The 25,100-nt window shown below is 34.8% G+C and overlaps 1 protein-coding gene across 6 annotated transcripts in view; it reads right to left on the bottom strand.

Annotated features, from left to right (window-relative positions):
• Positions 1 to 25,100, bottom strand: part of RASA2 (RAS p21 protein activator 2) — a gene marked incomplete at its 3' end in the record, with an annotated part of 109,828 nt that overhangs the window by 50,243 nt on the left and 34,485 nt on the right. For all 6 annotated transcript variants that reach the window (XM_079100375.1, XM_079100376.1, XM_079100377.1 and 3 more), the window contains exons 4-7: positions 24,461 to 24,555; positions 13,832 to 13,908; positions 3,282 to 3,365; positions 1,530 to 1,602 (exon numbers count right to left, since the gene is read on the bottom strand). In XM_079100375.1, coding sequence (XP_078956501.1) covers positions 1,530 to 1,602; positions 3,282 to 3,365; positions 13,832 to 13,908; positions 24,461 to 24,555 — 329 coding nt within the window. The remainder of the gene's footprint in view (positions 1 to 1,529; positions 1,603 to 3,281; positions 3,366 to 13,831; positions 13,909 to 24,460; positions 24,556 to 25,100) is intronic.

Genomic DNA, 25,100 nt, shown 5'->3' with positions numbered 1-25,100 from the left:
GTCTTTCCTGCCCTCTCAAGCCTCTCCTGACCACCACAGGTAAACAGTGTCTACTGCATTTGCCTGCTGTGTAGATGCATGTATATGTGTACTGTCTTCTACTCTAGCCAGAGGACAGAGACTGAACTTTTTCCATCTTTATAACCAACTCCAAAAGGGCCACTGGATAAATGTTTCAAGGCCTAACAGGTCCTCTGGTACACCAAACAGGTCAGGTCTTGACTTTCAAAAAGCCCTCTGCTTGCTGCAAGGCTCTATAATGCTAGTAGATTCCATCCCATCTGTGGCTCAAGGTATGTGGACTTATGGGGAGGGTGAGGGCCTTCAGTCAGTAGCCCCTTTTTGGCCCTTTCAGTTTTCTCCAGTTTATATGTAACAACCATTAATAAATGCAGACTACAAATGCAGAACCATTAATAAATGTATAATGACTGTAACAAGTCCTTAGGAAGTGGGAAAGTCACACTGGTACATCTTCTCCCTTCCTTCTACCCCCAGTCTTCTATTTCATTTTTTTTTTTTTTTTTTTTTGGCCTGTGCTCTTTTATTACAGTACAATAATCAGGAATGACTAGAGATACCATAGCACTCTCTTTCCACTCCGAAGGAGAATAAAAAAATACAAAAAAGAAGAAAAAGCACAAAGTTCAACTCCTTTTAGCAAACCTTTGTCACAAATTAATATCAACTGCAACATGTTCTACTATTACACAATCTTTCAGAGTTTGATATATTTTTTCCTGTAGTCTTTAAGTAATATAAAAAAGGATTTCTTTACTGGATGCTCTCAAGTAAAGAACTCCAAAGCACCGTGTTTGGGACAATTTTGAGGCAGCTGAAGATCTCCATGAAAATAAACAAGCATGTGTCTATGCGGAAATTAGATTAAAAAGAACTTAATAACACCCTTCCCTTCTGTGTACTGGAGATCAAACCCAGGGATTTGCTCATGCTGGGTAAGTGCTCTATCACTGAGCAATACTCCCAGTCCCAATAATAAGGTTTTAGACACAAAGTATTCTATACTCTCAAAGGGTTCTTACATGCTCTGGGCATGTAACACTCCTGAGTTAGGTAGGGCTGCTAATATCTTCCCTTATGATATTACCCTTTCAAAAAGCTTTTTAACTTGAGTCTCACATTGAGTGACTCATTCAAAATCAACTGGGACTAGATCTCAGATCTGCTAAATGATAACCATACTTATTTCACTGGTGGTTTTCAAACAGCATGCTGTAGAAGAGTCTTGTGGCCATTATGTGTCAGATGGGGAGGGCGTAGAGGAAGGTGTGACGGTGAGGATGGCTGGAGTGGGAGGGGGACGGCCCTACCTTCCCTACTACCAGACCCGTCAGAGCTCACTGTTCTCTCTTTTACGTGCAGTACATGGTTCTACTGCTTTCTGGATAGAAATGCTTGGTTGCATTAGTTGATAAAATAATTACAATGGCTGTAGTTTAAGAAAAGAAATCAACTAGAACTCAATCTTAAATATTCACTGTTAACATTTATATAAAACAAGAAATTACCTCAAAATAAAAGATTTCATTAAACTGCGGATTGCTTGTTTTCTTCTTTACTTTTGTCTTCTTTTGGTCATTCCTGTTCCAATGTGGTAGAGTTTTACCTTGTAGAACTTAATAGTACACAATTATAAAACATGCTATTTCCAACCAGGGAGACTGGCCTCTGTTTAAATGTTAAGATGACTCAGGGAAGACTGCAGTTTTAAATATACTTGGGGGGGCAGGGCACCAAGTATCCCCACAAACAAACAAAAAATTCCATATATGCCAAGAGTGTATTAGTCTCTCTATGCCTATACCAGACTGACTACCAAGCTCTCTTCAGAGGTTTTAAAACACATTCTATTACATAAGCCAATCAGAATAGTGAGAAGGCAGGTTACAAGATTTAAGTGCCTTTGCCTACGTTGAAAAACACCCGAGGACCATGAAAAGCATTCTTAACTCACTTGATTTCTTGAGCTTCAGCTGTAACAGTGACTGAAACATTTCTTTTTTTACTTTGAAATAAGTATTCAGAGGTTATAAAGAAATGTACAGCCAAGTCCTGTAGCTGTACCCAGCCTCCCCCAATGTGAAAATCTTACACTGTATGGTACAATAGCAAAACCAACAGCGACTTTTTTAAAAACAAATTCATATGCTAAACAGTTTCTAATTATATGTTACTAAACAATTACACTAAACAATTTGTATGTCAGGTACAGATCATTAAGCCAAAAAAAAAAAAAAAAAAAAAAAAAAAAACCAGCTCCACAAAGTTGAACATTTTTAACGTGCAAAAATAAACCACTCTGATAGCACTAAATGTTATATGATTATTTGCTTTTAAAACCAACAAACTAATAGTAGCATGCCATTTCTAAGCACCCATGGTTCAGGCACAGTATGGTATTAGGTACTTTATATACATATGTGAATACAGTTTTCAAAGTGACTTATTAGCAGGTTTTTTCTTTTTAATCAGAATAACTAGAGCTCTCGGGAATGGAGACAAGGGGTGTGTGTGTGTAGAGGAAATCTTGTGCTTTTTATTTCCTGATTCTAAATCCTCAAGTTGTAGAAAAATTTCAGACTAGTCAGTTCCTTAGATGAACCAGAAGAAGCAATACAACACAAAACTTCACAAACTACTATAGTTTTTTCTCATAAATTATCACAAATCAGTTAAACCAATGATATGGTACCTACACTTCATCATGCTCTAGTACTTCAGTAGTTTGTCTACAGCTTCGAATTCTCTTTGAAGAACACAGATCTCATGAGTAGGAAAGGCAATCCCAAGATGCTTTCCAGATAACAATATGGAAACTGCCTCATTATTCTGAGTTGGCATTTTTTGTTTTGTTTCTGTAGTGCTGGGGATCAAACCTAGGGCTTTGTGGATGGTAGGCAAGTGGGATTGGTATTTATTAAGACAGAATTTTACCTGTGTAAAATTTAGGTCATTTGAAAGAAGGAATACTGATGAGTGAAGAAGGCCAAGTTTACGTTTTAAAGCACATTTTAATAGTATGAGACTGAGGTTTTCCTTATAGACTAAGCATATGGAAGATTTAAAATGGCACTCAATATCTTTCTGTAAAAACAGAAACCTGATTGCTTACATGTGTGTAATGAACTCACCAAAGATTCTTCTTTCAAAGGATTATTTTGTGTCATAGTTACTTAGCATTTGCTCTAAGAACATTAATTTTCCAATTCTTAAAGCCAACTTTAAACTTAAAAACCCACTAACCATTCAATGCACATTACCTAGAAGGCCCCACTAGAGAAACTGTTGCATAAGGATCACAGCTTTGTCCATTTATGAGAGGCAACCCATGGCACGCCTTGATGCTAAAATGGAATGAAAGAGATTAAACCTATTAGAGTCAAGTTAAACAATATAACACATTATCTTTTTTTGTATGTGTGCTGCTGGGATTGCATGAGGCTTTGTGTATGCCAGGCAAGAGCTCAACCACTGAGCAACATTCCCAGATCTAAAATACTATTTTAAACAGAACCTAATATATTCAAAGAGTTCAAAACTGTTTTCCACATGCCTGCCTAGATACTAGCTACCCCCAATATATGTATGCATACATTTATTTATGCTGTATTTTCAAAAAAAGGCTAAATGGAATGCCACAATCAGTACTATCAAACAATATTAACACATTTCCTCCTACTACATAACCAAGAAGGTACATTTTGTGGTTTGATAATACATCAAAAACTGCTGTGGCTTCCAGAAAAGAAAAGAAAGCAGTGCAACCTTAAATGAGAAGCTACAAAACAAGCCAGTTCTATGGCATCATATCCTCTGCTAAAGCATGAATGACATACAAGGAAACAATTGTGGTTTCCACTTAAAATCTGATTCATAAATACAGGATAAGCCTCACATAATTCTGTAGCCTTTTTTTCTGATTCTCAGTAACAGTTTCTGCACCATTCTGTAGAGAATGTTTTAGACTATGAAAACCCAGGTAATCTAATCCACTTCATGAATTACAATCATTGGTATTTACAGAGAACACAGAATCTGATTTAATGATTTGTTCCTCAAGTTTTCTCACTAATTATTAATGAGTTAATTAGTTTAATGTTTATGAGTCTTCACTTCCTAAGGCCTAACAGAAACTCACAAGTGTTGTTGAAAAGTATTCTTTGTCTAAAGTTATTCATCAATATCCTTATTTCTCTCCATAACCCATGGATCACACATGTGGGTGAAGAGCAAATGGTGTACGGTCAAGTAAAGAGAGGAAGGATAATGTGACTCATTTCTATTAAACTGGGCATCAAAACTCAAATTGAAAAATTTCTGAAACTAAAGAAAACACAGGCCAAGATAATAATTCTAGTTATTAATGTTAGGTTTGGGTACAAATTTTCCCACTGTACTTACTACCTGAAATTTATACTTCTAAGGCTAAGCTTCAAAATGTCACCTGATTATTATATAGCATTTGTAGTTTACTATGCACTTTCACAAAATGCACTTAATTCTCGCAACTACCTTTGAGAAAAGTATTATGTCATTTTAAAGAAGAAAGTAAGACTCAAAGAAGTACTACAAGTTATAAGAAACTAGCCAAGACTCAACTTATACTTTCTTCACTCACTCTTACCTTAGTCTAGAGTCCTTCTACATCACCACTGTGCCTGATAATATCATTATTATTCTCCCTGCACTACCAAATTTATCTCATATTACACTAATTATGAGAAAAATCTCAATTATAAAAATGTAATTTGCTATAATCTTGATAAGGTATAAAAATGAGAAAAATGCAGTGGAGTTTACAAACATACACAAACCAAACCAATGGATGCCCATAAAGAAAAGCATAAGTCTAAAAAAAAAAAAAAATCACAAGTATTCTTAATTTTCAAAAGGAAGACAAGGTAAAAATTGGGTTTCCTGCCAAACTTAAGTAATATTAGTAAATACAGGTTATTTTATTTGCTACTTATATCCTAAAGTATTATTTTCGTAGTTACCTAGGATGTCACTGTTGTTCTAATCTATAAATTAAATACATCATAAACATGGACAGGCAGAAACCAAATGTTGAAAATGACCTCAGTATCCCGAATTATCATTTTTTGTTGTTTATATTGACATATAAAGTTTTGTATTACTGTGCTAGTCCAAACTTGTTTATAATACCGATTAATCTAAATCTTTTCATTGGATGTTTTTAAAACTGAAAGACAAAGGTTAACTTCTACATCCAACCAAGATGGAGTAACAGGGACTAGATTTACCCTCCAATGGTAACAACCAAAAAAATAGACAAAAGCTGGGGAGGTCAAAGTGGCTAGAGTTCCAGGGCAGAGTACTGAAGTACAGAGGAAGAAAAACCTCCAGAAAGCTACAAAAATTCTCCCTGAGTCTTCTGCTGAGTGTTGATAATCATATTTATGTGAGGAAACTACAGGAAGAGAGGGAAAGAATCATTTGAAAAGAGTAAAGGGAATAATTCCTCAGCCCACATATGGCTAGCTAGAGGTTGCAGCACCTACAGTAGAAAACATGGTAACTCAAGTGAGCTGCCTCAGGGTTGGGAAAAATATAAGCCCTAGCATACAGGCTGCTCTTATCTGTCTAAAAAAGCTTGAAAGCAAATCATAAATGGATCAAACTGTTTCCAAGTAACTTAACTGATACCTAATATTTATGGGAATACAAAAATATACAGCAATTTCATAATGTCTGGTGTTCAAGAGAAAACAACCTGGAATACCAAAAAAACCAAGAAAATATGACCTAAAATTAAAAAAAAAAAAATCGAAACAGAACCAGAAATGACAAACAGAATTGGCAGAAAATGACATTTTAAAAATTATTTTAACTATATTTCATATATTCTATGGAGACACAGATAAAATATAAAATTGATGGTCTAGAGATGACAGTTTAACTTGAAAACACACTGAGTGAAATCAAACATTTGCTAAGATTGTGGGAAGGAGATGTATAGACAGGAGAATCAAAAATTCAGTTTTAAATGAGTTAAGTTTGCAATGTTGTGAAACATCAAGTGGACCATATTAAGTTTGGAACTCAGAAGACAAACCTGGATGGAATGCACAAAGGTATAGACAATTTTTAAACATTTTGTTTGGAAACAATTTCAAACTTTCAGAAAAGTTGTAAAAGTAATAGTTTCTATAGACCTAATGTCCAACATTAACCTTTTGTGTAACTATAGTGGAGTTACTGAAATCAGGAAACTAACATTAATATATTGCTGACTAAAAATATTATTACTAATCTACAGACTTTACTTAAATTCTACCAAAGGTCTTCTCTGATCCAGGAGGCAATATGGGATCCCACATTCTACTTAGTTGTCATGTCTTCTTAGTCTCTTCCATCCTGAGACAGTTCCTTAGTTATGGTTTTGGCTAGTTATTTTGTAGCCTGTTTTCTAATCTGAGTTTGTCTAATGTTTGCTCAGGATTATGTTAGAACTGTGTATACTGGTGTCCTCTCAATCATTTCAGCAGGTGCTGAATATCTAGTTATTGGTAATATTACCTTTGATCACTTGGTTCAGGTGGTAGCTATTAGGTACCTTACAGGGAGATTCTTTGAGACCATATAAATATGCTGTTTGTCACTAGACTTATAATTACTTAATTAATACCCACAGATGACTTGTCCCTGTATCCAATTACTTTTCAAAATGTATTTTAATTGATACACAGTAATTAACACACACACACACACACACACACACATATATATATATGTATGGGTACAGTGTACCATTTCAATATATGTCTACAATGTGTAATGATCATATCAGGGTAAATGGCATCCCTATCAAGTCAGATTCTCATCATTTCTTTGTGTTAGTAACATTCAAAATCTTCTCTAATAGCTATGCTTAAACATTCAATTAACTGCTGTCAATCATAGTTATCCTACTATACTACAGAATAGAAATTATTCCTCCTAACCCACTATACCTGCTGACCATATTCTGGTCTCACCCACTGACCATCTTCTTTCCATCACTCCCTCCCCATACCCTGGTAACCACTATTCTGTTCCCTACTTCTTTGAGATCAACTTTTAAATTTGAGTACTTCCTTACTCTCTCACTTCACAAGATATTCCAGCCTTATCTTATATATTCCCTACTCTAGTCCTGAAATTAGCCACTGCTAAAAGTAAGTACAGATTCTTTTTATTGGAGTCATACCATCTAATATACAGTCATTAACCACATATGGCTATTTAAATGAATTAAAATTAAACAAAATTTTTAAATGCAGTTCTCTAGTCACATTCACCATAATTTAAGTTTTCAAAATTCGTACATAGCTAGTGGCTATTATATTGGACAATGAAGACATAAAACATTTTCTTCATCATAGAAAGATCTACTGATGAGAACAGAGAATGGTATTTAGAAACCAAGATGTAGGTACTACATATGCTCATTGCTAATGGAATGACGAAATTGCTTCTAGGACTTCTCAGTGAACACAGCTAGTATTCTCTCTCTCTCCCTCTCTCTCTCCCTCTCACACACACACACCCCTACATCTATTCAGTAATTTTTCTTTGAGAAGTTTTCCTTCAAAGAAGAGCAGAGAAATGGAGACAGTGTAGCTGGAGGTGGGTGAGGTAAGAGAGATGAGGTATGCAGGTATGGCAGGTATGCCTTTTAGGACAGTGGACATCAGAACCCCTAGGGGAGAAGGTAAAGCTGATAAAACTGGAGAAAGAAAGCATAACTGAAGGAGCTACTCCTTGAGTAGCTCAAGCTTATATGTAAGAATTCATTCTCAACAAGAGAAGGGGCACCTGTTATGCTATAACATAAAGTAAATGAAATGGATGCAAATATAGGTTTGCATATTTAGATTTAGGAAAGTAAAATCAATTTCGAGTCTAAAGACGGAATCTTGCAAATATACTAGGGAAGCAAAGTAAAACTCCAGGGCAAATATAAGTGCCCATGTAATGCTTAATTTAAAGTGAAAGCAGTCTATTATTTTTCCCAGAAACATCTAGGTACAGAGTGGAGGCATTTGTATTAGGGATTTTCCAGATAAATAAGTGGGATGAAGAGAAGAGAGGAGTTTAGGAAATTTGCAAGAAAATAATTACAGTGACAGATGATGGAAAAAGAAGTAGAGGGATGTGAAGATAGGAGTGGGTAAAAACAGGGTGAAAATGAATGAATGGGGGGGTGGGAATCTTAATACGGTTAAAAAAAATAATGCAGCAAGGATCTTCTAAGGTCTACATAGGACAATAACAACTACTAAGATATGAATCTGTTCACAAACTATCCCTGCAAACCAAAAGTTCACAAGAAGCACAATGAAAACCACAGATGAAACCATGCCATCAGCATTATTAAGGAACAGAGCCTATAAGAAACTTTTAAATGCCTGTAAAGTTGAGATATCAACAATAAATTCCACAAAGCTACCACTGGAGCTTTGCTGCTACAAGTCAGAAGAATATGAACAGTACAGGCTTAAGAAACTGTTGAAAAGAATACAAATGCTCAGATAAAGACTTGTCTGTGAACATTTCTTTATAACAGCTCCAAATAGCTATCAATTGGTGAATGGATGAACAAATTCTATATAATGGAATACTATCTATGAGCAAAAAGAAATATACTGGTTTAAAGTATTAGAACAGCATGTCTCCTTATTCCCTAAGAATAGCTAAAAACCTTGGATGTTATATATAAAACCAAGGAAAAAAAAAAAAAAAACTCTGAAAGGTGAAGATGAAAGCTAACCAATTACAGACCTTCAGATTTAAGGAGACACAGCAATACATTGGCAGGGCTTTCTTTCTTACGTTATACATTCCAGACTAGGTGCTAGAGAAGTTAGCAACTTGGAAACCAGTGGGCACAGATTATTTTAAAAAGTCCTAAGAAAAGAACTCAGCTCTCTCTATCCAAGAATCAAGAAATGGGTAGCCGGGCAAGAGAGAAACCTTTTTTTAACCAATATACACCTATTCCAAGAATAAGCAACAACTAAAATCCCATTATGAGTCAAAGTGTGGCTCTACCCCACTTCCATTAACAAAGACCAAGGTTCAGGAGGGGAGTAGAACAAGACTTTCATCTTCTCATCACTGTTGTTGGGGTACTGGCAACTGAACCAGGGGTGATTTATCACTGAGCTATGCCCCTGGCCCTTCTTGTTTATTATTCTGAGACAGGGTTTGCCAAGACTGGCTTCAAATTTGGGATCCTACTGCCTCAGACTCCTGAGTCTCTGGAATTATGTTCACCATTGACAGAGAGTAACAAGTGAGGTCCTTTCCTCCTGGTTTTAGTAGAGAACACCTGGGGAGCCTGAGCTTCCGGTCTCCCAGCAAAAATGAGGTACTCCTCCCTCTTAGTGTCAGGATGGCATAAAAAAAAAAAGCTGAGTGGGAAGCCAGAACTTTTACCACCTTATGAGTGTATCAAGCCCTCCTACCATAGTGTCAATGTGACCATACAGGGACTAGGAATGAGGCAGCCCTCCCCATGCCAGTGTGACCTAAAGAAAGGACTAGTAGAGCGCCTGAGCACCCAGTTCGCAGTAACAAGAAACCCTTCTCAACCTTCTCCCAGGAATGTCAAAGTATGTTGAGTTAGGAACCTGGACTTCTACCTCTATTTGACAGTAAGTGTTTGGGCACTCCTTCCCTTTCTCCTACCAGCTGAGATCAGGGAAAGCTAGTATAACAATATTTAAATAAGATGCAAAGTCTCATAATATCCCAAATTTCCAGGACACAGAGATTGTTAAGTTGAACATATCCTAAGCTGAAAACATACTGGATACACCTAACCTACTGAATAGCACAACTTAGCAACACAGTATGCTATACAGGACTGGTTGTTTACCCTTGTATTTGTGTGGCTGACATCATGAGAAGGTACTGTACTGCATATCATCACTAGCCAAGGAAAAGCAAAATTCAAAGTATAGTTTCTACTGAATGCATATCACTTTAGCATCATTAGCTAAAAAAAAAAAAAAAAAAAAAAAAAAAAAAACAACACTGAGGCAAAACTGTAAGTTAGGTATTATCAGTAATTGAAAAATCTTTCATTATACCAAGAACCAGAGAAATATCAACCTAAATTAGAAGGACAATCAATGGATGCCAACACAAAGATGACATGGATGTTGGATTATGACAAGAATTCAAAAGCAGTCCCCCCTAAAAAAGACTGAATGAACAATTGAATTGATTCAGTGAGAATATTCATGTTTGCTTGAAACAAATGAAAAATACAAAGTCTCATCAAAATAACAGACCCAACAAAAAGAAGACATAAAGATGAATCAAGTATAAATTTTAGAATTTCAAAGTAACCAAAATTAAAAATTCAATAGATAGACTCAACAGAAAATGAGAGAACAGAGGCAAGAATCAGTGATCTTGAAAACAGAAAACAGAAATTACCCAATATGAACAATAGAGGGAAATAAACTGGGGTAGGGGTAGGGTGTGTGTGCAACTATAAAAAAAGATCTAACATTTGTGCCACTGGAGTTCCAAAAGGTGACAACAGGACTGATAAAGTACTAGAAGAACTAATGGCTGACAATTCTCCACATTTGGCAAAAGATATAAATATACATATCCAAGAAGTTGAATTAACCCCAAACAGGTCAAACCCAAGGAAATCTATTTTCAGATACATCATAGTCAAAACTAAAATGCATAGAAAACTAAAAACAAGGGGAAAAAAATCTTGGAAGCAGCCAGAGATAAGAGAATGTGTCACTAGCAAACCTACAAACCCTATAAGAATGTGAGAAAATTCCCTAAACTTAAAAATAATAAAAGGACTCTCAAAATATCAGAAAGGAAAAAAGAACCTGAAAAGAGCAAAAATATGGGCACTTTATCCTCTTAACAGTTCTGAAGTTAGATGGCTGGAGCAAAAATCGTTGCATTATTTAATGTGCTTCTCAGTGTATACAGAGGAAATATTTAAGACAAAATATATTACAAATGGGGGAAGGTAACAGGCTTTAAAAAAAGATAAAATTTCTATACATCATCCTAACTGGTAAAATATTATTATCAGTAGGCTATAAGTTATGCACGTACAATGTAATACCTAAATCAACCACTAAAAAGATCTACACAAAGAGATATATAGTTGGGCACGGTGGCTCACACTTGTAATCCCAGTGGCTCAGGAGGGTGAGGCAGGAGGATCTCGAGTTCAAAGTTAGCCTCAGCATTATCTAGGCACTACGCAATTCATGAGACTCTTGTCTCTAAATAAAATACAAATTAGGGCTGGGGATGTGGCTCAGTGGTCGAGTGCTCCTGAATTTAATCCTCGGTACCCTCTGCCAAAAAAAAAAAAGAGAGAGAGAGATACAACAGAGAGAATAAACTATAAATAAAAGTGGAATTCTATAGAATGCTCAATTAACACATGGGAAAAATGTATATATTGAAAATAACAAAAAAGGCAGATTTAAGCCTAACATCTCAATAATTACATTAAATACAATTGAGAAAAATCCACCAAATAGAAGACAGACTGGTGAAAATTATTCTTTACTGTGGGGGTGGGAGGGGAAAATCTCATGAAAATAGAAGGGCAACCAGCAGAACAGAGGAAGAGGAGCAGAGGGAAGAAGGATGGGAATGGAAAGAGACTCTAGGGAATTAAATTGATGAAATTAATTATGAACATACACAAATGTGCCACAAAGAAATTATGCAACAACAAAAATTTTTGCAGTACTGGGGATTTAACCCAGAGGTGCTCTACCAGTAAGCTACAGCCCAAGCCCCTTTTTCCTTTTTTTTTTGAAGTTGCCAAGGCTGGCTTCAAACCTGCAATACTCCAGTCTCAGTCTCCTGAGTCACTGGGATTACAGGTATATGCCACCATGTTTGGCTAATGATACTCAACTTTTTTTAAAAAAAGCATTTCTTGAGGGCTGGGGTTGCTCCTCAGTGGTAGAGCGCTTGCCTAGCACGTGTGATGCATTGGGTGCAATTCTCGGCACCATATACAAGTAAGTAAAATAAAGGTCCACTGACAACTAAAACATTTTTTTTTTTTTTTTAAAGCATTTCACTAAAAGAAACTAAACAAGACACAAAAGATACATATCATATGATTCTCTTCGTATGACATTCTGGAAAAGGCAAAAACTACAGGTATAGAAATCAGACTGTGGTTGCCTAGAGTTGGGTGGGATTGAATTACATCTCTGAGTAAGGTTTTTTGGTATAATTTCTAATGTTGAAATCATGGTAATATTCTACATATGAAAAATAAAATTAAACTAACAGAGATGTGGAGGAGCCTAAAATGGAATGCAAACAAACCAAATCAACTCAAATGACTGCATTTCAAATGACTATCATAAACAAATAGAAACAGGAGCGAGAGTAGCAGAAGGAGGCCTAATTCTAGGACTCTCACCAAATACTCTCAGTCTACAGGGGAAAAGAGCAAACAAATTTGAACTATTACTATACTATACTATTACTATAGTTTAAAATACTGTGACAACCTTAAACTTCCTGAATTTGGTAACTAAACTGGAATCACTTAGGATTTACCCTTATTCTTAGGAAATACACACTGATACATTAAGAGATAAAGGAACTTATGTATGCAACCTTTTTTCAAACTTTTCAGGAAAAATTAACTAAATAAGATCATAAATAGTATTAGATATGCATACATTAATATATAAAGAAAACACCTCAAAGCAGCTGGAATTTTCACAATTAAGTTACAGTCTGGAGCAGCAATAGGAACACATTATCTCTTCTGCAGCCTTGCCTTAAGGTATGTGGGTATGCCAGAAAAACAAGGCCTCAGATAGAGAAGGATGTAGAAGTGCCTCAGAACCTTTGAGATATTCAGATATTAAATGAGGAAAGATGGAGAAAGCATCCAGAATGAAGGTTATCAGTCATCAGTTGGTAACCCAGAATGAGGATGTGGAGGGGAAGGAAGTAGGAGGAGGTTGGGCTAGCACAAGGGACTAGAGCCAGCAGATAAGAGTCTGGGTGATAAAAAATGACCTAAGGGTAAAAAGAGTAAAAAGAAATCCAAAGTATGTGGAAATCAATGCAGTAATCTCAGAGCAGACTTAAATTCTAGCCTCACAGTCTTCAAAGCTCTGCTTGGTTATGTTTCTAGAGGACCTCTTCTATAAAGCCTTTCCAAGTCTGCACTGCCAGGTAGGCAGCTACCCTTATCTGTGATCCTGTCATTCTCTAAAGTATCTACATACCATTTAATCCAACTAAATAAAAATTGGTTGAATGAATTAATGACTCACTTTAACCTGAGCAGATTAGACATGAGGAAAATAAACTGATTATCAACTGAGTAAAAAAAAAGACATATCAGGGTTTCTTTTTCATTTTTGGGTATCAGGGTTTGAACACAGAGGTACTTGACCACTGAGCCACATCCCCAGCCCTGGTTTGTATTTTGTCTAGAGATAGGGTCTCACTGAGTTGCTTAGAACCTCACTTTTGCTGAGGCTGGCTTTGAACTTACAATTGTCCTATCTCAGCCTCCCAAGCTGCTGATACTTCAGGAGTACGCCATCATGCCCAGCTCTTTTTTCTTTTTATTGTGGTAAATAAATCTGGCAATTGAATCTGGGGCCTAAAAGTTTCAAGGCAAACACTCTAACACTGTAGCTACACCCTTGGCCCAGAGTTTCATTCTTTGAAATGAGTTTTTAAAATATTTAAAATAAGTTAGCTTAAGAACACAAAATGGAGAATTATTTCTAGCTGATTTTGGTAAAAGAAATATGCTTACTGTACAACAAGCTGCTGGCACACAGTCCCATTCTCTGTTATCAGTTCATTCAGCTTTAATTCAAGGTGAACTTTACCCTATAAAGACAAAAAAATTACAAACTGAGTAGTCTGTTTTACTGAGAAAATAGTAACTAAAAGTATGTACTTTTTCAAATGTTACCCATATTTAATTATACATTGACTTATCAGTAGCACATAGCTTTGACAAAAGTATTTGTTAAATGACTATCAATGTAAAGTTCTTAAAGATATAAAAACAGTCAAATGTTTGTATCAAACATGGTATTCGAATTTAAGAATTTTATGTCTTGTTCAATAAAAAGTTATATATCTCAGTTATCATAGACCAAAAATAAAGATAATACTTATGTTTTAGGAAATTTTAAATGAAATTATAAAATGTAGGCTGCTTTTTTCAGAGAAGATAAACCAGCAATAAGAACTGAAGCAATATCATTAAAAGAAAAAAAAAAAACAAACTTACAATTCCAAAACAATAAAACTCTAACAAGTTAAAACTAGTGTAAGACTCAATTTGTTAATAATTTTATCAACTAATCAAGAAGAATGGGATACTTACTATGTTTTGGGAGGCACTGTATGAGCAAGTAGGAATCTTCAGATGTCTAAGACACACTTACTATTTACAAGAAGCTTACAGGGCTGGGGATGTAGCTCAGTGGTAGAATATTTGCCTACCATGTGCAAGGTCCTGAGCTTGATTCCCAGAACCAAAAGGAAGGAAAAAAAAAAAAAAAAAAAAAGGTACATATCTAGTTAGGGAGACAACAAACAAAAGACTACAACATATGGCCAAGAACACTGATGGAAAGATAACAGTAAAATAAAGGAGTACTTTTTTGAATAGCCACTAAGAGATTGAATTGCAAAACAAAAAAAAAGTCTAGGAAGTTTAAAGGAATATGAACTGTCACTTTCTTTAAAAATCAAAGGCTTAGGAACAATGTAATCTAGAGCTTGGTTTGTCTTTCTTTCAATGGTGATGAACAATTCTACACTGGTTATGAATAGAATCAGTGCTAGATTACCTCCACTCAGCTGACACGACAAACTGGCAAGATAAAAAGTGGAGATTACAGGGGAGTGTTATCCATGGGCTGATGATGTTGTGATTTCACCAGAGGCAGGGAAGTTTATTATCTATCACTGCTCTTCTTAACAACCCCTTTTAGACATTCTTTCAAAGCATCTAACCTGAATCAACCTATTTTATGGGGACCCATCTCTCAATAATGAATCTGAGGGGTCCAATAGCTATAAAATTCAGGGTTAGATGAAGAGTAAATGATAAGCAATAAATACTGATGGGTCTTAATACAAAAGACTGCATGAGAAAGTTAAGCTCTAAAGCAAAATAAGCATAAACGGTAGTAAAATTGGCAGTTAGGTGGAGCTGGAACCAAATGAAACAAATCATTCACTAAAATTCTAGGCACGAATATTCATGAAATCATATATAATTTACAAAGCAGGGTCTTCTGTTATTCCTGTCTTTAATATTAACAAGCTCTACTATTCGAGAGTGACCTTGAAGGTTCACAATGTAATTAATCACTTATACTATTATTCAACTAGAATTTTAAGTCACGTTTTCTGTAATGCCAGCATGTGTGTTACTTAGCCAACAAGGGATCTTAGCCATCTGAACAAACACCTGCATCTGAAAGTAGTTTTGCTATTTTAAAATGTAGTATTTTATAATAGAAACTGTATGCTAACAAAGCACTCCCAACCATCTAATAGGAAATGTCTAGGACCTACATAAACACCATTAAAATAGAAAGTAAAAAAGAGTATGATCATTTTATTCATAATTAAAATCAGTACTGTTAAGGGTAGAAATAAAGAGCTATTTAATGGAATTCTATTATTTCCACTGAGTCAGAGCCTACCTAGTGTGTTCCTTACTCCCACTGCCTGGTAAGCAGAACATTCCTTTGGTATTAGTCAGTAATGACACAATTGTGTATAACCTAGTCAAGAAAACAGTAGGGACAGAATAGGCAGATACAAACCACCTACTTATTAGGGTAGAACATTAAAATTAAAAAGCTTTATGGGGTTGGGGATACAGCTCAGTTGGTAGAGTGCTTGCCTCGCAAGCCTAAGGCCCTAGGTTCAAATCCCCAGCACGCAAAACAAACAAACAAACAAAAAACAAAAAAAGAAAACAACGACAAAAAAGCTTTATGAATTAAGGAAAAGTATAATTTATAAACTACAAAACACCTCATTGTACACATAAATATGGAAACATGTAAATGATACTTAGTACAGAAGCAAATTACAGAATAAGGTGTATAATGTTAATTTGTAAAAAAAACTCAACACACACACACAGACATATATATTCACCAAAAATTGACAGACATTATCTTTAGTAAGCAATTTGGATTTTGGCTTAGCTTGTTTTGCTTTAGAATTTCAGAGCTTTACTATCAATCTAGATATTCAAAGCTTCTACAAGTGTACTACTGTGCTGCTTTTAGTAAAGAAAAATGAACAAAGGTGTCGAATTATTTGAGGCTGCTTTTCAGTTGTTAGAAAAATAAAATCTATGAACATTTTAGAAAATTTAGTCTTCTTGGCTATTTCATGTAAAATTTCAGTTTTACTTGTATCTGTCAACATTTTATAGATTTGAATTACAGCAAATCAAGTCTTTATTTTTTTGAGGGGACAGCTGAGTTCAGAAAAATATGATATTCTCTACCCTTGAGGCCAAGAACAGTGGCTAAGAATAGACATATGATGCAGTTCTGGCCAATGAAATAGAAAGAGCAGTTGTGGTGGGCTATCACGAATCTTCTTAGGAAGAAAAGCCTCAGATTATTTCCAATCTATTTAAAATTCCACTATTCCATTAAAAATGAACAAACATGCCAGAAGATAACACCAGAACCATAAAGAAAAATAAAATGACAAAAGCAACAGATTTACAAGAGATTAAATGAGAATTTAAAATAATTATTTTGCCGGGTGTGGTGGCACAGCCTGTAATCCCAGCAGCTCGGGAGGCTAAGGCAAGAGGATCATGAAAGTTCAAAGCAGCCTCAGCATAAGTGAGACCCTAAGCAACTCAGTGAGACCTGTTTCTAAATAAAATACAAAATAAGGCTGGGGGTGTGGTTCAGTAGTTGAGTGCCCCTGAGTTCAATTCCTGTTGCCAAAAAAAAAAACCTCCAAAAAATTAATTTAACATTTTTTAAAGATAGAAAGCAAAGTGTTCCAATTCAGCAGATAACTGGGAATTATAAAATGAATCAAATGAAAAATTTAGAACCAATTAACAAAGTGAAGACATATTTAGATTAACCAGTTGAAAAAATGATTGGGAAATGGAGATGGGTCAGTCAGTAGAAAAAATTCACAATAAAACATAGAAAAGAATAAAGCATAAGAGACATATGAAACACAGTTAAAACAGTCTACTATTAATGTAACTGGAATTCCAACAGAGAAAGAATAGGCTAGAAAAAATGTAGATAAAAATATAATTGCCTGGAATTGCCCAAAACTAATGAAAGGCATTCAAGTCATAGTTTCAAGAACTCCTAGGATCACACAATAGGATAAATATAAAGAAAACTACAACTAGACACAGCACAATAAGACAGTTAAGGACTAACAGAAGTCCTAGATGGGCACAATGACTCACACCTGTGACCCCAACAGCTCAGGAGGTTAAGGCAGGAGGATAGCGAGTTCAAAGCCAGTCTCAGCAACTTAGTGAGATCCTGTCTCTAAATAAAATACAAAAAAAGGGCTGAGGATGTGGTTCAGTGGTTAAGTACCCCTGAGTTCAATTCCTGCAACAAAAAAAAAAGAAAGTCCTAAATGCAACTACAGAAAACAGAGACATTACCTACAAAGAAACAACAGTAAGATTGTGTGTGACATGGTACCACAGCATGTTTGATGATGAACATGCAATGGTGATTTAGTCCTCAATTGCTTTTTTATTATTTAATCTCCTGAGGGAAGGGATGCTCAATGAGAGCAAACTTTTCACATGTGTCAGGAAATGTTGGAAGGTTAAATACATTATATTGTATACTTCTAATTTAAAATAAATTCTTAGAAGGTATTATTCAATGTGAATTTCATAACATTAATTATGTCAGGCTGATGTATACAATTTAAAATTATATTCCTTTGTATTAAGGAGCATTTTGGGGAATTCACATTACTCTGATACTATCTGAAGGTTTAGTATTTTTACATGCTAAATTTATTTCAATTAATTTTACAAAAATTTCACAGAGAAATACCTATGATCATTTGAACTTTAATGTATATTCTGTGTACCATATAAAAATACATGTTAAACTCTGCACACAGTTTGGGGAAACTCAGATGAATAGAGGTATTTGGGCAAAGTACAATGTAAGAATTTAAAATTATCTCAAGTCTAAACATTTTTAAAGTCACAAATCAATAAATTTCAACAAACATTTTCACATAAAAGAACTAAGCTTCAACTGGTCAAAAAACATTATGAGGGGCTGGGATCATGGCTCAGTGGTACAGCGCTTGCCTAGCATGTGTGAGGCACTGAATTCAATCCTCAGCACCACATAAAAAAATAAATAAACAAAATACAGTTATACCAAAATATGTAAAAAATTATAGGAGAGGAGAATCAAAGCTTCTGGACTTCTGATGAAAAAAAAAATTTTTTTTTTGAGACAGGGTCTTACAATGTTGTCCAGGCTGGTTTCAAAACTCATTGTCTCAAGTGATTCTCCTGCCTCGCTTTCCCAAGTAGCTGGGATTATAGGCATTACAGGCAAGTGCCACCACACCTGGTTAAGAGGATAATCATTATATATATATATATATAACCTCTGTAAATCATTTTAAACACAATTCCTGTAATATAAAAAGCAAAATAAAGGTTTTACTTATTTCTTATATTAGTGGTAGTTCTTTATGGTAAGACTTGTTTTCTCCTTAAGTATTTAATATGATCCAGGATGGTTAATTCCTTTGTTATTTTACATACACAAATTTATAAACAAAATTTTAAAACAAAACAACCTACAATAATGAACTATGCTTTTTTTGTATTTGTTAGGTCTTAACTGAGCATGTTTTAAAAAACTGGTATATGAATTACTAGATATAATCACTGCATTTTGTTTTAAATACTTGTTTAAACAGATAAAGCAGAGGCTATGGTAAAAAAACAATAAAATAATCAATAACTTGTGGCATGATCCAGAAATTCAAATTAAGCTTGTTGGAAAAGACTTATCAACTTAAGTAATTGCATTGAAAGGATATGACTGACATTACATCTAGATTCTGCTTGTACAAGTTGTGTGAAACAAACACCCTTAATAAGAGCAGTGACCTGCAGTGATCTCTCAATATGGAAGATATGGCTTAATCAGTCTAATGTAAAGCATGAAATAAGGAATGGAAAAATATGTAGAAGTTTTTGTGAGTTCCAAGTCCTAATAGCTAAGAGCATGGCTATAGATCACTGAAGCAAAAGAGAATTTACAGAAAGCACCACACAATGCACACTAACATCACCTATGTGGCAATCGATATGGAAAAAGAATACCATGTGAAGTAGACTGGTGACCAGGACCAGAAACAAAGGGAAAGAATGCTTCAAAATTAAGGAAGTGGTTGCCCAGAATCAACTCTGCTAAAGATCAAATAAGAAGACTGAATAATGACCACTAGACGTAAGTGATATGATGTCATGGGTGATGAGAGCCATTTGTACTCTCCGTCTGATCACCGTGGAATCTGAAGACAAAACAGATTGGCACGAAGAGAATGGTTCAACCCACAGGAGAAAACTGTAAAAGGTAGAAGAATGAAGTCAAGAAAAAAAAAGTTTAAGCAGAAAAATGCACTTAAGAAACATTACTATTCATTTGAAAAGAAAATGGAAAATAATTATTAACATTATAGTAATAAAGCATGAGTCAAATTCAAAGTAAGAAGTTATAATTCTTAATTTTTCAACTGTTTTGTAATAAGACTCCACCTTACTTTACTATGAGGATATTTTCATTTGAAGGTTAAATTATGTGTATGCATATTACTTCCCTAGTACTTTACAACTAACCTTTTATACTGAAGTTCTCATTTCAAATATAATCCTCAAGCAACAATAAGTTAGCAAGTATTTTGCGTACAAATGTCAATGAGTGGTTAAGCTAGGAAATCAAACATCTGCCCCTTCTGAGGTAGAAATGCCAATCATTTCCTCCACCCAAACCCCCTTTTTTGGGGGTACTGGGGATCTGAACCCAGGGATGCTACATCTCCAGCCCTTCATTTTTTGAGACAGGGTCTCACTAAGTTGCTCAGGGTCTCACTAAATTGCTGTGGCTGACCTAAATCTAGTGATCCATATGCCTCGGTCTTCTAATTCATAGGGAATACAGGTGTAAGCCACCACACCTGGCCCAAACCCCTTTCTTAAAGGAGCACGACCACCCAAAGCCCCAGAATGTATTGCCCTCCAGTGGTTTTCCAACAACCATATCAAATTAGACTTCAGCAGACATGTGACCCGAGTCTGTCCAATTCTTTGAATTGTTAAGTCTTACTTCTCTTCAAGGGTTAAGAGGCCGCATGGTCACAGGACTCAAAGGCTCGCAGGGCATTTTTTTTTTTTGGTACCAAGAAGAGTGGATTTACAGACAAGCCAGGAAGAGATGCAGTCTCATCAGATATACAAAAAGAATATAATAGAATCTTATCTTTAAATGATGTTTTTTCCTTTGAAAGCAAAAACACTCACTATTCACTCTTCAAAATCAAAGGGAAAGAAAAAAAACACTACTTCAACAGTGAATACCTGTACTCAATGAGCACAATGGGTATGAGTAGGAAGAAATCAATCAATGAGTCTCAGTTCCCACATGCCTCCTGCTGTGTCTATTACTTCCCTAAGTGAATTTCTATAGTTAACAATGTAGAACACATTTTTCATTCACCATGGCCCCACACATAAGCCAACTATTTTATGTGGTGGTCAACAAAAAACAAATGGCTTTAGTATGCTTTATGAGAAATTAAAGTTCTTTTCAAAAATAATTTTAATTTATATCAATTTTTTCAGGTCTGCTATTGTCATAACCTAACCTCCAATTAAGATGCAACTTCTCTGCAAATACTTGATACCTCTCTTACTCAAAGGGACATTCCTATAATTACATTTCAAGAAGCTCCCTAGGAGATTCCTCAGAAAACTTGGAATGGAACCACCATTTGACCCAGTTATCTCACTCCTCAGCATATACCCAAAGGACTTAAAATCAGCATATAGTGACAGCTACATCAATGTTTATATAGCACCTCAATTCACAATAACTATGCTATGAAACCAACCTAGGTGCCCTTCAACAGATGAATGGATAAAGAAAATGTGGTATATGCACACATGGAATATTACTCAGCCATAAAGAAGAATGTAAATGGATGGAACTAGATACTATCATGCTAAGTGAAATAAGCCAATTCCAAAAAAACCGAAGGCCAAATGTTCTCTCAAATATGCAGATGCTAACACAATAAGCAGGGTGGCACAGAGGTTCCACTGGATTAGACAAAGGGGAACAAAGAGGTGGACGGGAATAGGAAAGATAGTAGAATGAATGGGACTTAACTTTCCTATGTTCATATATGAATACAAGACCAGGGTAACTCCACATCATGTTCAATCACAAGAATGGCTAGTTATACTCCATGTATGTATAATATGTCAAAATACTTTCTATTGTCATGTATATCTAAAAAGAACAAGTTAAAAAAAAGAAAGAACTGGATTCAGACCATGGCAAAACAAACAAATGAACAACAGCCCCACCCCCCTACCCCCACCTACATATTAAAAAAAAAAAAAACCTCCCTAGGAACTTTCCAATGCCCCTTCTCTTTTTCTTTGAGCTGATTTTTTTTTTTTTTAAAGTACTGGGGGACTAAGCCAATCAAGCCAACCAACCAACCACTGAGCTAGATCCCCATCTCTTTTAAAAATTTTATTTTAAAACAGAGACTCACTATTGCCCACGGCTGGCCTCAAGGTTGTAATCTTCCTGCCTTAGCCTCCCAAGGAGCTGTGATTACCAGAATGCACCACTGTACACTGCTTTTCTGAGCTAATTTGAGTAGGCTTCTATTCCTGTATATTTAGATGCTACCTAAGTAACTTTCCTGATCTGCTAAAGACTTTTGATGACTAACAGTACAGAGTATTAAAAGGTCAGAAAGCACTGTGGTTAGGAGTCTTAGATTGTTGCTGGAATCAGTGCTTCATCATTTAGTAGTGCTGTGACTGTGGGGAAGTCATTTAATCTCTGTGAATCCCATTTACCCTGTCTGTAAAATGGAGGTAATATTACTTACCTCATAGGCTATTATGAAGATTAAATGAGATAACATATATTATTTAGTACTGTTTAATATATACTGACATGATTATATAAAAGTAATTAGAATTCTTGCTGAACTTAGTCTCATAGCTTTCTCCTACTGCCCTCATCAACTGTTCTTACTTTTTCACAATATTTTTTTTGTAAAATTTACAAAGGTAAACAAATACTTTTTTAAATAATTGGGATCTATACTAATCATGGGCCACTTTTCTATCTTTTCTAGACTCACAAAATTAACTTAGTACTACCTGATCCATTTTGGGGGAACATAATAATATTCCCAATGGTACCTTATTTATTTGAAAAGTATTATTCATCCCTCCCACCTCCTAAGGTACGTTTCCTTCTAAAATCTATTTAAATAGTGAGTAACTCTTACTAGTTAATTATCACTTAAGACAGAAGACAGCAAAGGTTAGCAACACAGTCATGAAAATAACCTGTAGAAAATTTAAAAATGTCAATATGATATCTAATAGGTATATGGTGCTTCCACAATTTTCTTGTTTCAGAGATGTTTTATATATATATATATATAACTGTTTCAGTATTAATCTCTAATAAGAGTTATACTATATAGATTTCTACTTTTTCGGAACTGGAGTCCTTAAATCCTTTAGCAAATTTATACTGGTCAGAAGAACACTTATTAAGCTAAATCTTATAATAATCCTCAAATTTCATTTCAGACAAAATGTTCAAAACTATTTCTAGTCTTCTCTTAACACTATTAGAAAAATTAATATTATACCAAAAGTTTCTCATGGTCTGTGGAAAAGGTGTTAAATCAGGTACCAAATACTAAAAATAAAATAAAAAGAAAAGCAGGTGTTTTAATGTAAAATTTTCAAGTATGCCTTCTGTAAAGGCATATTATTTAACATATGATAGCCACCAGATTGTTGGTAAAATGTTTTATATTTGTACAGCAATGAACGGTTTTTAAAGTACTCTTAAATATATTCCACTTAATTCTTAATAATCATATGCGTCAAAGATGACTTTTCCGGTTTTATAGAAATGAAATTCAAGGTCATTAAAGTAACCACATAAAAACACTAGGACCTAAATTTTCTGACTTCTAACTTAAGCCTTTTCCACTTCCTCATATTGCTTCTCACCTGTATCATTAACAACACTGTCTAATTGTATCTTAATGATACTTATAATCAAATGGAAAGAAGAGTATTAAAATGGGGTAGAATAGATAAAACAGGAAGAGTTGGTTGTATTTTGTATTTAAGCAAGGGTTTTAGTACACAAAGCTCAGTTTTTTGAGAATCTCATCACAAAGAATGCTTGAGAGGTTATGAGGAAATAGAGAAACAGGCACTTTATTTGCAAATTATCTGTGGGTGTGCATATGGCACTTTTTTTGTCTTAAACTTCTGTTTGAGTCACAGCACAAATTATAACTTCTTTTAGAGAAGAATCCTGTTTGCAGTTATGCCCTCGGGAAATCGTTTCACAATCCTTACCATATTTTATAAATAAATAGGGTTACAAAAAAAATGTTTCCCTTTAGATAGAAATAACAATTTTTAAGACAGAGCAACTCAAACTTTCCAGAAGGAAATAGAAACTTCAGCTATGTGGTTAAAAGATAAATCTCTACTCGTATAGAATCTGCAAAAGGCCTCTTATTTTGACAAAAGGAAAGAAGAGATTAAAAGGAGTAATGATACCCTTTCAAATAAAAATAGAGGTGAACAACAGGAAGGGTGGGTATGGGAATGAAGCTCTGCACGGTGGGCTCAGGCATGGTTTGAATAAGTAACATATTCCCAAGTCTAGCTTATTGGAGAGTGAGCAGAGTATCCGATGAAAATGAATAAATCACAGACTTCTAAGGTCACTGTTAATAAAACATGCCTTTTCTCTTCTCTAAAAAAATTAATACTTTGCTTCTGTTTATTCAAACAGCAGAACTAAGGTAGGAAAAAAATCTGCTCCCTAATGTAATCTCCTTGAACTCACATTTGCATACACACATACATTATTTTTTAATAAATACACCATAGCCATTTCCTTTTAGCACTGTATTATCTACAGTTCTATATTACTCAAAGGTCCATAATCTGATATTAAAATTTAAAATAAAGTATCACAAACTCTAGCTAAGTAACCCAGCATAAACATTTCATTTTCACTCATTTTCTGTATGTGATGATCTCTCGCATTACTTAAGACTTAATATTTACCTGAACCTCTGAATTGGAATCAATGGGCTGCAGTGAAAACCAAGTTTCTTTGCCACTATGATTACACAAGTCTTCTTTTTTGATGGCTACTTTTCCTATAAAAAATAAGTAAAACAATTTGAGAAAACATGTTGCATGATAATAAGACTCATCAGCACTGTCATATAAAATACTTTATAGAAAATATTTTAAAGTTCTTTGCACCTATGATATAAAAAAGTATGTTTCTATAAAGCTTCCTATGTCTAAAGAATGAAGAAGTGTCTCCTCCTTGTCCCCTGTGAGACCCTTCTCTGGGTCATTCTGAATCAGGAGATTGGACAAAAACTCAGTTGCATTTGCATGCAATTGCACTTTGTAGTAGCTACTCAGATTCACTCTCTTACCCATTGTATATACAGTATAAAAAGCAATGTGAAATGGCAGTGAAAACTAATCTTCCCACCTATTCAACACTATGAATGAACCATATGTTCAGATTAATTTTGAGCAGATATAGTTGCATTTAGTAATAGGTTATAAGTACCAATTAAGTAAAAAGGAAAAACCATATCATACATTACTAACTGAAAACTATACTAGTATTAAAAATTCATCCTATCAAAACAATACACTGACTCCACTGCTTCACTACATACAA

The sequence above is a fragment of the Sciurus vulgaris genome (assembly GCF_902686455.1).
Source record: "Sciurus vulgaris genome assembly, chromosome: 10".
In the NCBI taxonomy this organism is placed as follows: Eukaryota; Metazoa; Chordata; class Mammalia; order Rodentia; family Sciuridae; genus Sciurus; species Sciurus vulgaris.
Note: the sequence above shows the minus strand (reverse complement) of the source record. Positions and strands in the feature narration are given on the sequence as shown.